Here is an 18,012-nt window from a genome sequence, read left to right on the forward strand (position 1 = left end):
ATTTCTATGATATTGCTCTACCTTTTACCCTATTTCTGCCCTACCCCTGTAATCAATAAAGTTCTCCTTTGTGACCGGTGTGGAGACTTATTGAGGGGTGGGTCTAAATTATGCCGAGGAGGCCCCTTAGGTCTGTGGACTAAGGGAGACTTTCCTAAATAGCCCCTGACTTGGGGAAGTGCCCCAAGTGCTTGTATTGGGTCTAGGACCCATTGGACGATCAGGCCTGTGTTCTCCAAGGTGCGCAGAGCCAGAAGTGAGTCCAGAGCCTTGGATGGTGGCAGCGGGAACCCCAGGCTAGTGGGGGTGCTCCAGGGAAGGGCTCGGCCGGATGGGAGGCACCCCAGGGAGGCACTCGGAGCCTGGAAGGTGGGCGGAGCAGGGAGGTGGGCGGCTCAACGCAGGAGCGACCGCTACTGGCCCGCCACAGAGGCGATGATCATCTGACATCAACTTCCTCGGCCAGCCACGTCATCCAGATGTCTGACTCCAGACTTCCAGAGCAAGTTTTATTCTCCCAGCTCAACCAAGGTGTATGCTCAAGAGGAGGGCAGAGAAAGCACTTCAAGGACATTCTCAAGGCCAACTTAAAATGCGACATGGATGTCAACTTGTGGGAAACTATCACCAGGACCTCCCCACATGGAGGAAGAGTCTGTTGCAGGGATCTCAATACTTTGAAACCTCACAGCAACAACAGGAGCTGGAAAAGCAGGAGTGGCAGAAACAGCGTGTCACAGACCAAATCAAGAACCCAGTGCCACCCACCCCACACAGAAATACACGTCTGAGATCAGTAGAGTCTGTTGATCCCCAATAGGCCTCATCAGCCATCTTTGGACACACAGATAAGATGATCATGGAAGACAATCATCCTCAACTGCAGGGGACTGCTGAAGGCAAGTTCTGACTCTGAACCAATAATAAAGCATAACGGAGGCTTGAGTAAAGAGGAATATGAGCCAGAGCAGAGATTCTCAAACTGTTTGGAGCAACAGTCTACAGTCTTCTCACGAACCATCAAGATTCCCTTCTCATTAATCTTTTACTAGCAGGGAGGAGAGTGCAATCCACTGAGCAGCTGTGGACCACTTGCCATGGTAGTGTAGGCTACAGTTTGGGACACTGAGCTAAAGAACCCAGGTAATTCACACCGAGTGCAGAACAGGAACAGTGTACAAATACAGTGTACAGGTACAGGAACTGTGTACAAGTGCAGAGCAAGAACACCCAATGCAGGCTTGGATGCTTATTCAAAGTGAGGTGCAGTCTTCCTAACAGTCTACTGGAAACATGTCCTAACACCTACCACACGCGGGTCACCCCAACATCCGCCCCATTCTTTGGAATCTCTGACAGAAATCTCATAACCGCACTAGAAATGCACTCTCGTCTCCTTCAGTTATGTCACTGTCCTAGCTATTCTAGTTCTCCTACTTAATCCCATCCCACCCCCACGAGACCAGTCACTTTTTCCATCAACTTTGAATCACTCCTCAAGCCCTCTCCTTCAGCTGCCCCCATCTCTCTCTCTCATAGGAAGAAGGCCAATGTGGTGCCTATCTTCAAGAAAGGGAGGAAAGTGGATCTGGCTAACTATAGGCCCATCAGCCTGACCTCTATCCTGGGCAAGGTCTTGGAAAAGATTATCAGAGAGGCCAGCCTTAACAGACTAGCTGATGGCAATACCCTGAGGGATGCCCAGCATGGGTTTGTTGCGGGTAGATCTTGCTTGACCAATCTCATTTCCTCCTACAACCAGGTGACCTACCACCTGGACAAGGGAGAAGAGATTGATGTCGTATATCCTGACTTCAAAAAAGCCTTCAGTCTGGTATCCCATGATCACCTCTTGGCGAAACTGGCCAACTGCGGCCTCGGGTCCACCATGATCTGCTGGCTGGGGAATTGGCTCCATGGTCAGACCCAGAGGGTGGCGGTTGATGGAAGTCAATTGTCATGGTGCCCTGTGACCAGCGGGGTCCCCCAAGGCTCTGTCCTTGGACCCAAATTGTTCAACATCTTCATTAATGATGTGGACATTGGAGTCAGAAGCGGACTGGCCAAGTTCGCCGATGACACCAAACTCTGAGGTAAAGCGTCCACACCTGAGGACAGGAGGGCGATCCAGGCTGACCTGGACAGACTCAGGAAATGCGCGGATGAGAACCTGATGGTGTTCAACTCCGATAAATGCAAGGTTCTCCACCTTGGGAGGAAAAACCTGCAGCATCCTTATAGGCTCAGCAGTGCTACGCTGGTTAGCACTATGGATGAAAGGGACTTGGGATGGGGTGATGATGAACACGAGCCTGCAGTGTGATGCTGCGGCTAGTAAAGCGAGCAAAACGCTGGCTTGCATCCATAGATGCTTCTCAAGCAAATTCCGGGACGTCATTCTCCCCTTGTACTCTGCCTTGGTGAGGCCGCAGCTGGAGTACTGCGTCCAGTTTTGGGCTCCACAATTCAAAAAGGATGTGGAGAAGCTGGAGAGAGTGCAGAGAAGAGCCACGCGCATGATCAGAGGTCAGGAAAACAGACCTTATGATGACAGGCTGAGAGCCCTGGGGCTCTTTAGCCTGGAAAAGCGCAGGTTCAGGGGTGATCTGATGGCCACCTACAAGTTTATCAGGGGTGACCACCAGTATCTGGGGGAACGTTTGTTCACCAGAGCGCCCCAAGGGATGACAAGGTCAAACGGTTATGAACTCCTGCAAGACCGTTTCAGGCTGGACATAAAGAAGAATTTCTTTACTGTCTGAGTAGCCAAGGTCTGGAATAGCCTGCCATCGGAGGTGGTTCAAGCGCCTTCATTGAACACCTTCAAGGGAAATTTGGATGCTTATCTTGCTGGGAACCTATGACCCCAGCTGACTTCCTGCCCCTGGAGCAGGGGGCCGGACTCGATGATCTTCTGAGGTCCCTTCCAGCCCGAATGTCTATGAAATCTATGAAATTCCTTCCAGGAAAAACAGACAACATACAACACAACTTTTCCCTTCCCCTCTGCTTGTGCTTCCTGCCCACTAACCTTCTTTTAACTCTCCTGTCTGCCGTGCCCATCACAGATACAGAGGTTTCTCATATGCTCCTCTTCTCCCGCCACTCACCAGTGGCTCCATTCTACCCCTTCTCCCACTCTCCCTCTTGTCTACTCTCATCTCCCAACTCACTCTTTTTCTTTCCCTCTCACTCTCCTCAGACCCTTCTCCCACAATGGCATGCTTTAGAGTCTTCCATCTTAACCCCCCCAAAAAAACATAACCTGGCTTTCTTCCTTTAATGCTGCCTCATCTTCCTTCTCTGTCTAAGCTTGTTGAACATACTATTCAAAATCCTTTCCTCTAATTTCATCCAGGTTCTCTCCTGTTCCTTGGACTCCACTGAAACTGCCCTCAAAGTCACAAATGACCTCTTCCAAGTTACATCTCAGTACAGATGACCATGACCTACTGCTTGAAGTCACGTCCTCCCTTGGCTTGCTATGCTTCTGTCCTGCGCCGACTCTTACTTCAGCGTGGCCTTCAGAGGATCCTCCTCATCGCCCCTCCAGTTTCCTGTCGAGGATTCCAAAGGCCTCTGCAACTGGCCTGGTTCTCTTCTCTCTCTATACTGTATCGCTGTGTAGTCCCATCTACAAAAACCCATATCTAGCCCATCTGCAGGCTTCACTAGAGCAACTGCAGGCTTTGCTAAACCAGCATTGACAGCCGAATGACCTGAAAGCAGCATCTTAGGAATGTGCGTACGTGATTTAAGGACCGGTACAAGTTGTGCAGATCCATCATAAAGCTTATTAATCAAGATACTAATGAATCTTGTACAACATGGTCTAAAACACAAGATAAACATGGTATGTACAGGGAATAAGATGTTTGTTAGGTCAGAGGGGTAGAGCCGCAGCCTGGTGGCAGGAGGCAAGGCCCCATCCCACCACTCCTTGCATTGCTGGTGGCGTGGCTGGGTCAGGGGTCCTGGTGGCAGTGGCACCAAGTTTCCCTGCCCTGCTGCGCCCTCCTGTGCCAGGTTCTGCCCGGTGGGCTGCGGAGACCTCCAGGGGGAGGGAGGCATCGCAGGGAGCCCCGAGCCCCACAGCGGGCAGCCCGCACCCTCCACATTTCCCTCGGCTCCGTTCTGTGCTGCCCATGAGCAGGGGAGAGGAGGCCAGGCTCCACGCTCCGCACATCTCCGGCCGCTCCGGACACAGCAGCCACTGCCTCCTGTATTTCTCTGACAACTCCCTGTGGGTACCCGATCACCATCGCAGTTTAATGTGGCTAAATCATAACTCTCAATCCATTTCTGTCCAAGCCCTCCATGTTACTTCTTTTCCTGATCTCCTGTAGACAGATGAATATCTTGCCTCTCGCTCAGTGTCATAATCTAATCCTTGTCTTCCATGCTAAGTTTAGGTTTTGATTTTTTTTTTTCTGGGCGACATCACTAAATTAGGACCTTTTCTTTCCTTTCCCAAAGCTAAAACTCTTGTACAGGCTGTTGTCATCTTCTGTCTCAGTTACTGAAGCCACCTTTCCTCTGGCTTTGACCAAAGCAATCTTGTCCCACATATATCCATTCAGAAGGCTGCTGCAAAGATTTTTTTCCTTAGCCCAGCACTTCAGTATATCATGCTTTCCTCCACTGGTGCTCTGTTCCCTTTGGTGTACAACACAAGACTTCATTTCTGAGGTCTTGCACAGCCTATCACCCCTCATTCAATATTAAGAAGGCATCTCTCATCTCTGACTAGTCCATGATGTCCACCTGTTTTGCCCACTCGTTACAATTTCAAAAAAGCAATTCATGCTTTCTCCAACCAAGACTGTCTCTCATGCTTAGAAGTCCCTATCAATACCCACACTATCACATTATTTTCCTTCAACCAACTCCTTAAATCTCTCCTTTTCTACCTACGAGCAACCTGATAACAGTTACGCTGCTAGTGTGGGGAGCCACTGTCTCTTCTGTTGACCACTACCCCATCCTTGAATTTTCCTGTCCCACCTGGTGTCATTTTTTAAGCCAGCAGTGTCAAACTCTATATCTACAGCAATATATCTATATTGATATCTATCTTATCTAGTTAGTTTATAATGTACTCTGCCTTCAAACTCATTCAGCCTTGCAGGCTGAATCCAGCCCACACAGCTTGTTTTGAGGGGGGGACGGACAAACTCATCTCTGGCAGCAGGGCAGTGTTAACCCCCCAGGTGCTGGCCCCACCAACGCAGCAGCTCCGGCAGCTGCAGGGGTTAACATTGCCACCACTTATTCCACCCCAGAATTTCCAGCCCCCCCAGACCACATCCAGAGGTGGTTCCCTGAGAAAGTGGGCTGGATGACCCACCTCCACAGGCTGGATCCAGGCCACACGCCATATGTTTGACACCCCTATTTTAGACTGTAAGCTCCTTGAGGCAGGATCTTCTCTTCTTGTTCCACTTTTGTACCGAGCCCAGCACAACAGGGTCCTGCCCCACGCGTAAGGCTCCCACATGCCACGATAACAAAGCAACAACATAACATTTAAACCCCAGTCTGCCACAGAGCAATGTTAACAACAAGAGAACAGATGCATACGCAACCTCTGCTCTGTGTGCAGCTTGGATCAAAATGGCAAGCAAAGTGCTAGGATGAATAAGAAATGGAATAGAAAATAATACCAGAAATACTATAGCAGCCTTTGATATGTTGCTGATGTGCTCCCACCTAGAGCACCCCATTCAATTCTGGTTCCCATCTCAAAAAAAAGATGTAGCAGAAATAAAGAGATTTCACAGAAATCATAGAGAAGTAGGGCTGGAAGGGACCTCCATACGTCACCCAAACCAACCCCCTGCCTGAGGTAGGATCATCCCTAATATCTGTACCATCCCAGACCAATCCATAATCTAACTCTTAGTAAAATTGATGTCAACCCTGACACAACACAAGACATCATACCCAAACCTGCTACAGGTAAAGCAGGGAAACCACAGCAGCCAATGCCCTGCTTCTGTAAAAGGTTAATATACACTCAAGAGATCCCAGGTAGAGAAGGGCCATGCCACCTGCTACAAAGGAAGGCAAAACCCTGCATAGTCCATACTAATCCGACCACAGGGTAAGATCCCTTCCTGGCTTTTAAAGCACCCACAGGGAGGCTGCAGCACAATGCTGTTGCCTGAGGAGAAACGGGTGATGAGCACTAAGAAATCCTCCAAGACAGCCAAATACATTTCAGCACTGAACCGTGTCAGATGGTTTCCTGCAGGGACCTTGCATGCAGATGCAGGCCGACTCTGCTGTGCTGCCTGCAACATGACTCTGGGTGTGTCAAGGAAAACCAGCATTGATCGGCACCTAGAGTCTGAGGTTCACATGAAAAGAAAGGCTGTTGCAGAGGCAGAAGGTCAGGGCAAGAAACAAGCAACTGTGTCCTCCCTCTTTAAAAGGACCACAGAAAGCAGCTTCGCAAAGTGAGAAGTGACGTTTTCCCTCACGGAGGCTTTTGCAGTGACAAACATTTTGCTGGGGAAACTTGATCACCCAGAGTTAAGGGACTACCTGAATCAGAACATGCCAAATGCTAGCAGCTTTCTGTGTGCCAACAAGCTTTGCCAATGCCATTTCCCTGCATTGCTTTGCATATACAGTCCACCAAGGTTGCCTTGGCAGAGTATGACTCCTTCTCCATTACAGCTTATGAAGCCACTGACCCTCAAGATAACTAACATGCTGCACATTTTATTTGCACTGGGGAGCTGGACAGACTAGGACCTGCCTGTGTTTCAAACAGAACTGGTCCACCTCACATCTGTCAGTTTTTCTACCATGTCTCAAGCCATCATGAAGGCAATTATGATGGTCAACTATGGCATAGACTCTAAAAAGATCTCAACATTCATGGCTGACAATGCAAGACTTTCTCCAACGTGCTCTAAGAAATGCTGCCCAACACAGTTCATGTCACCTGCAATCTGTGCATGCTGTCTTTAGTAAGTGACATCTGGCACAGGCAGTTCCCCAAGGTGGATAGCCTGGTGTCTTCCTTCAAGAAAGCCTTCAAGCATGTCCAGGCCACAAGGTTCAGTACAGGAAGTCCATCACCAGTCACGGTGGGGATTCACATAGCACTGTGCCATTGCCACCAGAGCCTGTGTTGACAAGGTGGGATTCATGGTTCAATGCCATCCGTTACCACTCCAAGGATATGCAGCACTACCAGCAGTTTGTGAGTGAGGAGTTGGAAATCACACCCAGCACAGTGTGTGCTCAAGCTTTGCAAGGCGACTTTGAAGATCAAATGACGTTTGTGGCTGACAATGCCACCCCGTTTATGGAGCTCCTGACCTGGTTTGTAGCCAGACAGGCTGCGATCCACCAACAAGATGATGGATTTACTAAGCTGGGTCAAAGACAGGGCATCGCAAGAACTGTCAAGCCGTCCTCCTGAAAACCAGCAGGGAAGGGAAGCCTGTTCCATGCAATAGCTGTGAAGCTGAACCAGTACTACAGGTGTGACCTGTCCCTGCCACCACAGTTCAGACAACTGACTGCCCCCTTCCTCAGTGCCGTTTGTATTTTGGACCCCAACCAGGAGCCCTTGCCGAGTTGTGACCCTCAGCTACTGAAAGCGATCCTGGGATGGGAAAAAGAGCATGGACAATGAACGTGCTGTTTATGTGAACTTGGTCAGAGCGTCAGGTGCCTGGGCCTGTGTTCTGAGATCCTGTCTGTGACTGGTTTCCACTTCTTTATGCTGTAGCAAGTCACTGCTTCATTATTCCAATGCAAAAATGGTGGCCAGCCCTGAGATCTGCCTGCAAAATTTGCTGGCCGCCTCCTCAAGTTCAGTAGACCCCTAGTCATATGACTTGCTTTCCAAGCCCCTTATTGTCTTTGTCACCCACCTCTGGACCCTCTCCAACTTCTCCACATCCTTTCTGAAATGTGGAGCCCAGAAATGCACACAGTACTCTAGGTAAGGCCTAACCAGTGCCGAGTAGAGAGGCACTACCACCGGTTTCCTGTGTCTTGCACCTAATGCTCCTGTCGATGCTTCTCAAAACCACATTCGTCTTCTGTGCAGCTGCATAACACTGCAGACTGATATAGGAGTCTGTGATATACCAAGACTCCCAGATCCTCCTCCATTGTGCCACCATCTAGCCAGGTATCACTCATTTTGTATTTGTAGTTTAGATTATTCTTTCCAAGATACAAGTTCAATGCTGACAAATGCAAGGTGCTTTCTGTTAGCTCCAGCCCAGCTTTCCAATCTATTAAGATCCAGATTTCAGCAATGGGTGACGAAAAAAAAAAAAAAATCAAACAGAGACTTAAGTACAGGAAAAGATTAGTGTATGGAGGAGAAAAAAAAAAGAGACATGACAATATAGAGCAAGTGGGCATTTATTTACGAAAATAAACTAATTTAGAAATCATATGAGCTTGTTTTTAACATAACTCACAATCGCCTTGTAGAACTCTGTCCCAGGATACCACGAAGAAAGTAGCTTAAAAGGTTCCACAAGAAGGAACTGCCCACATGAAAGAGAAGAGCAACCAGTACCAGAGGAGAGCTTCAGGGGATAGGCTCCTAACTGACAAAGGCAGGAGGAATTTTCTTTTATACAAATTATTTCAGAATGACCACTATGAAGCTTCTTGCAGCTTCCTCTAAACTGGCTGGTACAGGCAGAAACATGATTCTGGGTTACAGGGATTACTGGTCTGATCCAGTAGTGCAGGTCCTATATTTCTATGCAAAATATTCAATCGCTTAATAAAAAAAAATAGTTTCTCTTTCCTAAGATATAGAACTTGATAAGCAGGAAATTCATCATGTCTGTGTATGACCCCACCTCTGCATTACTAGTATTTGACACGGAATTGGATCTGATGTAAAGCTTGTACTTCCTGTGCAGCCTGGACTGAGGAACTGTGCTAAGACAGTTTATGAGGATATGCATTGAGTGAGCTGAACTGTAACTTGCTGGTTTTTAAAAACAAATCCTGTTACACAGCTCAGCTTCAAGCCCTAATACAACAAAATAGAGGAGAAGCTGCCACCTCAGTTGTAAAGCCCAAGGCTTAATCTGCTTTGTTTCTTTCCTGCTTGCAAAACACATGTAGGTTTATATCTGCAGCCATTTTACAAAATAAATTATTTTAAATGCTTTCCCCCAAAACAAAAGATAGCATAAAAGGAGACCAGCACTCAGACGAGACCTAAAACACATTTGGCAGATCATCAGTGACTTCACAAGAGCAAACTACAGAAGTGTGTGAGATGGTTTCCAGGTTCAAACTTCCCAGGTATCGTTACAAATAACCGAGATGGAATATGGTGTGATGACACTACATACCTTATTCTCGAAGTGCACAAGCTGAAGGAAATGCAAATGACTTCCTGCCAAGCTGGAGCACAAGCCAAAAGCCAGGATGGGGAAAGGGACCAAGCAAGCAAAGGAGGAGAGCTGTGTCACAGCCGCTTCCATAAAATGAACAAACTGGTACAAGTTTAACCATCTGAAAGTGTAATAATCTGGTCTGTGTCCTTGCCCATTCAGCCAGAAGTGCAAATGCCTAGAGAAGCCCCCACAATTCAAGGGCAAAATTTGGCTGTGATTTGCAGTAGCAAAATTTGGGGTGGTGGGGGGCAAGGAGGGTACCAGCTCCTAGCTGACTTGGGGGTGGTGCCAGTATGGTACCCATCCTCAGGAGACTTTGCCATGGCTGGAGGAGCCAGGCACAGCTGGGCCATAGGGCAAGGGGCTGAAATGACACCTCCTCACTGGTCTTTGCTACGGGAGACGCACCCTGTGCCACGGGAAGGAATGGGGACGAGGGAAAGAAAGGAGCAAACGGTACCAGAGCACCAGCTGTTGCCCAAGTGCAGAGAGCCAGCGCAGGTAAGGGTCTCCCCCTTACCCCCACCAGGTGCTACAGCTCTGGTGATCTGTTCCTAAAAAATGAACCCACCTTTTCTTCCTTTTTGCATCAGTATTTGTAAACTTTACTCCTCAAGGATACCTGCCCCAAAGGGAACTGGTAGCACTGGTTCACTCAGAATCTAAGGGGAAAACTTTCTCAGTAGTACCATTTACCAGAGACTACAGGTCCCTGTTTCTGTGGAACTGAGACACAAGCTTTTGCATATGTTCGTCAGGTGAGGCAAACTTATGAGTTATGTATATGCATAATTGCCTCTGGTTCATACAGGGAAAAAGCCATTACTTCTTAATGACTCAGTATTTGCCCTTCCTCACCCCTAAAAGTAACACATCCCCAGATATAAAGTCTGAGACTGCCAGTATGCAAATTGAAGGCACGGTACTCTTCTCAGAAACTTAGTACCTCCTGGACAAATAGCCTGGCTTTTCCTCCTTTCTTGCATAAGTGCGGTGGCATGAGATGATGAGATAGCATGCTATCACTGGACTAACATGACCTAAGCGCCTCACCCACCTCATGTGAATTGCTATTGGTTGAACAGAAGGAGAGGCCCAAGATTTTCACTATAAATGGTGCTTCAAACACAGCTTTCAACTTTATACAGCACCAGGAGCACCTAGAGGAACAGAAAACACCAGGAGCAAGAGACCATGGCTGGTGAGTAACGCACAAGTCTCTCCTTTGATAATGTGTTTGCAACTGCGTAGGCTACATTCCCCCAGGAGGCCAGCTCCTTAGCAGGAATTTGTTGTACTCTGTTGTCTGGGAATTGGAATCAATCACTTTACCTTTCATTTTCCTGACTTTTTAATAAGGAATTAAACATACTTTCCACTCACTGCTGGTGTTCAGTATTACAACAAGATGCACAGCATGGCAGGTTGTGGAAGGCCACTAAGACTTTTCAGGGACATCATCCAAGAATTTACTAATGTGTACAGAATAGAAGCATTTTCTGCAGGTCATGTTAAATGTTAGCAATTTTGGAAAGTGAACTACAAATATGAAGTGAAGTTAAAAAGCACAGCCTAGTTTGGGAATATAGCTACTTACTGCAGATCTCTTTTGTGAGTGTTAACAAGATGCCCCCATGGTCTGGGTCTCATGTCTACAGATGCTTGCAGGAAATTAGCCTTTAGTGCAGTCTGCAGATGAACAAAGCATGAGCAGAATGGACACTTTTGTTTGGGTTCACTCTTAACCCGGGGAGCAAACTGTACATGCACTACTTGGAGGAATAACAATGGGCAAGAGGGAGATGCACCTTTAAAATCCAGACAGGACTTTATGGAAGCCCCAACAACAGGCTGTCCAGGAGAGATGTTGAGTCAATCCATCTCTGAGACAAACAGGGCTTTCTCTTGCCTAAACCAGACCTTTTAGGGCTACAAGAGCTGGCTCCCAGGTCTCTGGGAACACTGCTGTAAAGCACGGGCCACATGAAGCTCACACTGCTGTCTCCTTTTTGCACACCTTCTGTGCCAGGGGAAGCCTGGTTCTCCTGCTTAAGGTGGATCAGAATCATTATTGGGTAAAACTGATACTGAAGACAGAAGGAGAGAGAGGGAGTGGTGTTTGAAAATGAAGGGCTCTTGTTTACTGATACTGGTGTCATGAAGTGTCAGTCCCTCCATGCTGGAAGAGAGTCAGGACAACTGGATGGGGACCCTGACAGACACAAATGCATTCCATGCATGCAAGACCATTGCAAAAAGTAACCGTGCGCAATTACTTGGACCACTTGCAGCTTGGCATATTCCTTGCAGCACCTGTGTAACATGCTGCTGGAAGTACCTGCTCTGGCCTGCCAGTACTCAGGTACTGAACCTAGATGGCTGGGTGGACTTTATCACGCCACTCATCTAGATGTTCATCCCTGTAGCAGGTGAAGAAGGAAGCAGGGTCAGGAAGAGTTTGATATGTGTAGTGGTCAGTTCCCCATAACTCTGGTGAATTGGAGGCTTATGGAAATGGCAGTGAAGACTTACTGGTCTGCGCGAGACAGACCTGCCTGAATGGGAAAACTCTTTGTAACAGAGAAGCATACATTAAAACCGGACACAAAAACCAATAACCACAGACTGCAGCAATGGGGGAAAAAAACCACACAGGCCTATCATTTCCTCAGTGTAACACTTACTCTTGGGCAATGATGTGCTAACACTATAGCCAAGATTTCAGCAAGTGGCTTCCCAAACATGTCCTCCGTTGCTGCAATATACTCAGAGAGACAAAATGAGGAGACTGACCATCTGTCCTGTCCCCCTACCACCCATTGACACCAAATTCTCACATAATGCCAGGTGCAGGAAGAGCAGCAGCACCCAGCAAACAACTTGGCACTTGCTGGACATGATCAGACTTTGCTTGTGTGAAACCCCCAGAGACATCCCCAGCCCATACTAAGTTTATAGGATTTGAAGGGTGTGGAGGGGAGGCAGACCTTTGACAGGGGCCTGGGTCTCTGATCCTGAACACTGTCCAAAGTGCACTGCCATATGATGCAACCAGGGCCACTGAAATTGCCATTCAGCAGGTGCTGATGAGTCCAGGCCAAGCCACCCCTAGCAAGGCTAGTTTAGTAACACCCAGAAAGGGAGGGAGTGAAGGGCAGAGGAAGATCCCCGTTGTCCCCTCAGCTCAATGGCAGGATTCAACAAGGAGTTCCTGAAGCCCTTAGTACACCCCTGCTGTTGAGCACTCAGCTACTTGTATCTGTGTAATTATCCCAGTCACTGTCTGGCACTGTTGAGCCCCAGTATCGTTAGAATCAAACACAATTAGAGCATGAGTACTGCTCAAAAGTGTCTTATACAAATAAGCGTGGCTGCTCAAGGAAACTGAAATCAGAGGAAGAAGCCAGGGCTCAGAGAAAATGATCACAGCCATGTAGGGAAGAGTGACTGCAACAGCCACTTTTCACCTGAAGTGGAATGAGCTGCATTAGCTGACGGTCACAGCTGCTGCATAGCATCTGTGCTGCATCTGGGTGCAAGTGATATGCATGAGAAGGAGGAAGGGGTTGGGAAACAAAACCAGACCTAAACCACATGGTGGTGATGTGAGATGGCCTCAAGGCCTAGACTGGTGCCTTGCCCTGGCATGTTGGAGTGTCAAGATGACTTCCTGGGAGAGCTGGGGTGGGGTTCGCTACTAAAGCCCCTTTCTCATTCTTTAGTGGACAGAAGGAGTTGGAGGGGCAGTGAGGAATCACCCCCACACCTGTCAGCTGAATGGCAGGATCCCCAGACATTCCTGCCACCTGCCGTGGGGCCCTGAGAAAGCATGAGAGAAAACTTTCTGATAAGGGTTAAAGTGGAATATGGGCTGTTTTGGCTTTTTCTCCACCTGGTCAGGATGGAGATGTAAGTCATAGTAGGGGAAGTTCAACAGGGTTCCTTGGATTAGCATGACAATAAGATGGCTTCCTTCTAATACAGCAACTTTCATGATGAAGAAGGTACCAGGCAGGGCAGGAGAGGGGAAGCAATACAGAATTGGGACTAAGTGTGCATGTCATTAAGTGAGCTTTGTAAACTGCTCAGAGCAGCTTCTTTCTTTGCGTTCTCATAGGCCCGTGGCATTCAGGGAGTGGAGATAAGGCTAAAGTCTGGAGCACTCAGAGGTTGTACAGGGTAACTGCAGCCAGATCTGGGACTAAATTTGAGATTTCTAATGACAAAAGCAACTCCCATTCTCTGAACCACAGTGCCTCCCAGAATGAAGGTACCAACTTTGTGTGCCTAAGTGCACTAGGTATAGCCACTACACCCTGTCTCTGAATGCAAGAAATAGAACTGAGGGATTTCATAGATTTCATAGACATTAGGGCTGGAAGGGACCTCGGAAGATCATTGAGTCCAGCCCCCCGCCCAAAGGGCAGGAAGTCAGCTGGGGTCATAGGATCCCAGCAAGATAAGCATCCAGTTTCGTCTTGAAGGTGTTCAATGAAGGCGCTTGAACCACCTCCGGTGGCAGGCTGTTCCAGACCTTGGGGGCTCGGACAGTAAAGAAATTCTTCCTTATGTCCAGCCTGAAACGGTCTTGTAGTAGTTTATGACCATTCGACCTAGTCATCATCCCTTGGGGCGCTCTGGTGAACAAACGTTCCCCCACATACTGGTGGTCACCCCTGATAAACTTATAGGTGGCCATCAGATCACCCCTGAACCTGCGCTTTTCCAGGCTAAAGAGCCCCAGGGCTCTCAGCCTGTCATCGTAGGGTCTGCTTCCCTGACCTCTGATCATGCGCGTGGCTCTTCTCTGCACTCTCTCAAGCTTCTCCACATCCTTTTTGAATTGTGGAGCCCAAAACTGGACGCAGTACTCCAGCTGCGGCCTCACTAAGGCCGAGTACAAGGGGAGAATGACGTCCCGGAATTTGCTTGAGAAGCATCTATGGATGCAAGCCAGCGTTTTGGTCGCTTTACTAGCTGCAGCATCGCACTGCAGGCTCATGTTCATCTCTTCGTGAAGTTTCTTCTGTCAGGCTTTTTACCTCAGTGTGGAAAACAACGCAACAATATGAAATTTGTCAAGTGTATGCCTTCATTCACTCCACTGGAAAAAACCCCCCCAAAAACAAAAACCCTACATACCAGTTGAGGATCTAGCTCAAAGTAAATATCTCAAAATGTAATAAATCATAACAGCCTTGGGGGACCCCACTGGTCACAGGACACCACGATGAGTGACTTCCATCAATTACTACCCTCTGGGTCCAACCCTGGAGCCAATTTTCCAGCCAGTGGATTGTGGAGGACCCAAGGCGACAATTGGCCAGTTTCTCCAAGAGGCAATCATGGGAAACCAGATCGAAGGCTTTTTTGAAGTCAAGATATATGACATCAATCTCTTCTCCCTTGTCCAGGTGATAGGTCACCTGGCCGTAGAAGGAAATGAGATTGGTCAAGCAAGACCTACCCGTGACAAACCCGTGCTGGCTATCCCTTAAGATGTTGGCGTCAGCCAGTCCATTAAGGATGGCCTCTTTAATAAACTTTTCTAAGATCTTCCCCGGGATAGAAGTCAGACTGATGGGCCTATAGTTAGCCGGATCCACTTTCCTCCCTTTCTTGAAGATAGGCACCACATTGGCCTTCTTCCAGTCTTCGGGCACTACGCCAGAGCGCCAAGAGTTTTCAAAGATCCGTGCTAGAGGCTGGGCTATGATGCTCGCCAGCTCCTTGAGTACCCTGGGGTGAAGACTGTCAGGGCCGGCTGACTTGAAGGTATCCAGCTTCTCAAGATGTTCCTTCACGAAGTCAGCATCAATGGAGGGCAGGGGATCACCCTCACCTGGACTTCCCTGCCCCGTAGCGGGCATGGGCGTCCCATGGGGCTGATGAAAGATCGACGCAAAGTACTGCTATGCAATAGCCCTTTCCTGCATCACAAAAAAACCTGTAAGACATGGGCAAAATATCCCCTGTGTTTCCCTGCTGGGGCTGGTCCATCTATGCCTATTTCTGTTACTAGACACTTTTGTATCCAAAGTGCTATGGCCTGAACTGTGCATCTGAAGGTCCTGGATGCAAACCCTGCCTGATGCTTGCAATCATGGCACTAACAAAGCACAGGCACAAAGGGAGCTCAAAGTCTGAGACCACCTAATTCTAGCTTTGGTAACCTTAACATTCTTCACTGTTAACGGGACTTGTATGTACTGAATCTATAAGGAGCCCTCAAGGCTCAAAATACTGCTAAAGAGCTGCAGAGTATCAGCATCAAACCCAGCTCAAAAACTGTTCCCACCTAATGAAGGTTTGGGGGTCTCTTATCAAAGATGGGCTGGAACAGTCCCCAGATCCAGCCCTGAACTCCCATCACCTTGCTTGCCAATCAGGGATCCACAGAAGATAGGCCAACACCCACCTGCACCATGTCCCTGCAAATGCACCCCCAGATCTGGGTCTAGGTATCAGGCAGAGGATATACAAAGTCTGCCCTCCTGCTACACTGGAAAAAAACAATACTTTACTCACAAGGACCATAAATTACACACACGTACATGTGTGCGCACATGTGTGCAAACATTATATAAAGTCATTGAAGAGAATAATATGCAAACTATCAAATGAAAATTGCACAAGATATTTACACAACGGAAAATAGTTATCTTTTGTTATTTTTCCTTCAAAGAAGGTAATTCCTGAGCAGATACATCTAGGAAAGCAAGGTAAGGAAAAGCTTAGAGGTCCAGGTTCTGATCTGAATTTGGGGATGCCTCCACCAGCAGCACCTCTGCCCCAGCTGGAGCCTCCCTGCTCTCTGCAGGGGGTGAGGGAGAGGGCATCCTCTGACCTGTGACCTCCATGCAGTGTCACTGGGCATGACCAGCTGGTTCATTCCCTGCCCTATGTCACTAAAGGAGGAAGGGAAAAAACAATCCAGTTCCTGCTCTAGGTTCTGAGTCAAGCATCTCCCCGTTCCCTCTGCTCCCCTTCTCAGGCTATCCTGCCCTGGGGCAGGACACTGGCAGCTAGCGCACTTAGATGTAGCCTCCCAGCTTTGCTGTGTCAGACAACCGCAAGGATGCATGCTCAAGGGACACCATTTGCCACCCTCCGTTTCAGTGGATCCACCACTCTTCACTAACAGCCACCCGACGTCGCTGTATCGCACGTGCACATAAGAGAGCACCGGGTGCTATGTGCACATGCCACGCAGTAGAATTTCAGGAGCAGCTAGCCAGCAGCTCTGTTGTCACCCCCTCCCCTGTTTGGAAATACTAGGTTCTGAGAAGGCTCTTGGTCACCTCCCTTACTGCTGGGAAGTTTGAGTGGTGTGGTGTGAGTGAACACATTCCTCGAGAGTGTGGGTGGACTTCTCCGACTCATCTCCCTGTTACCCAAGCAGCCCCCTCCCTCCTGCTCACTGATCTCCCCCACTTTACTCCCTTCCCCCAGTCCAGGAAATGTGATTGGGAAGGAAAAAGGAACATTTCTCAGTTTCCACAAGCAGGACATGGGTAAAGGGGGCAGGGGAAGGAGGGGCAAGTCGTGCTCCACCCCACAAAGGATATAATGCCAACAGGAAACCTCACAAGCAGGTTTTTAAATCAAGCCAAAGCCACCCACCATCCCCTACCAGGGAGTCCAGGAGCAGAGGACATCCAGAGAGGGAGTCCAGGAGCCACTTCTGCAGGCCAAGGGGATCAGACATGGGCCAAGGTGAGCAAGGCAAGGCCTCTGCGGTAGCTAGATGTATAATTGCTTCTTCAACTCCTCACACATGCACAGCTCTACAGGGCACAAACCGCTGTTCCTGCCCCAGGAGCTACTGTCCGAAAAAGAGGCACCTGCAGAGCCTCAGAGGAGGGACCGAGAAAGCACTAGAGAGGCAGCATTGCGCAGGCCGAGGGCAGTGCACAGAATCAAAGAAAGTTAGGGTTGGGAGGAACCTCAGGGAGGTCATCAAGTCCAACCCCTGCTCAAAGCAGGACCAGCCCCAACTAGATCATCCCAGCCAAGGCTTTGTCTAGCCAGGTTTTGCAAGCCTGCCAAAGATGGAGCTTCCACCACCTCTCTGAGTAACCTGTTCCAATGTTTTACTACCCTCCTAGTGAGAAAATTCTTCCTAATATCTAACCTAAACTTCCCTTGCTGCAACTTGAGCCCATTGCTCCTTGTTCTGTGTCCAGTGCCCACACCGAGAACGGTCTATCTCCATCCTCTTTTGAACCCCCCTTCAAGTAGATGAAGACTGCTATTAAGTCTCCTCTCAGTCTCCTCTTCTCCAGACTAAATCAGCCCAGTTCCCCCTGTCTTTCCTCAGAAGCCATGTCCCCCAGCCCCCTCACCATTTTTGTCACCCTCCGCTGGATTCTCTCCCATTTGTCCGCAGCCTTTCTGTAGTGGGGGGCCACAAATGAACATAGGACTCCAGATGTGGCCTCTCCAGTGCTGAATACAGGGGAAGAATCACTGCCCTCGATCTGCTGGCAACGCTCCTCCAATGCAGCCCAGGATGCCATCAGCCTTCTTGGCAACAAGGGCACACTGCTGGCTCCTATTCAGTTTATTGCCCACTGTCACCCCCAGGCCCTTTTCTGCAGAGTGGCTGCTCAGCCAG

The 18,012-nt window shown here is 48.7% G+C and overlaps 1 protein-coding gene across 2 annotated transcripts in view; it reads left to right on the top strand.

Annotated features, from left to right (window-relative positions):
- The first annotated feature begins 10,501 nt into the window (after positions 1-10,501).
- The window catches only part of LOC102387884 (protein-glutamine gamma-glutamyltransferase E), a 21,822-nt gene continuing 14,311 nt past the window's right edge, over positions 10,502-18,012 (top strand). The window contains exon 1 of one of the 2 annotated variants that reach the window (XM_006035767.2): positions 10,502-10,596. In XM_006035767.2, the coding sequence (XP_006035829.1) occupies positions 10,590-10,596 (7 nt within the window). In that variant the 5' untranslated portion in view covers positions 10,502-10,589. Of the gene's footprint in view, positions 10,597-17,101; positions 17,112-18,012 lie in introns of those variants that run through there. The other variant, XM_006035766.2, reaches the window with a different exon arrangement.

Source organism: Alligator sinensis, unplaced genomic scaffold (assembly GCF_000455745.1).
Source record: "Alligator sinensis unplaced genomic scaffold, ASM45574v1 scaffold1369_1, whole genome shotgun sequence".
Lineage (NCBI taxonomy): Eukaryota > Metazoa > Chordata > Crocodylia > Alligatoridae > Alligator > Alligator sinensis.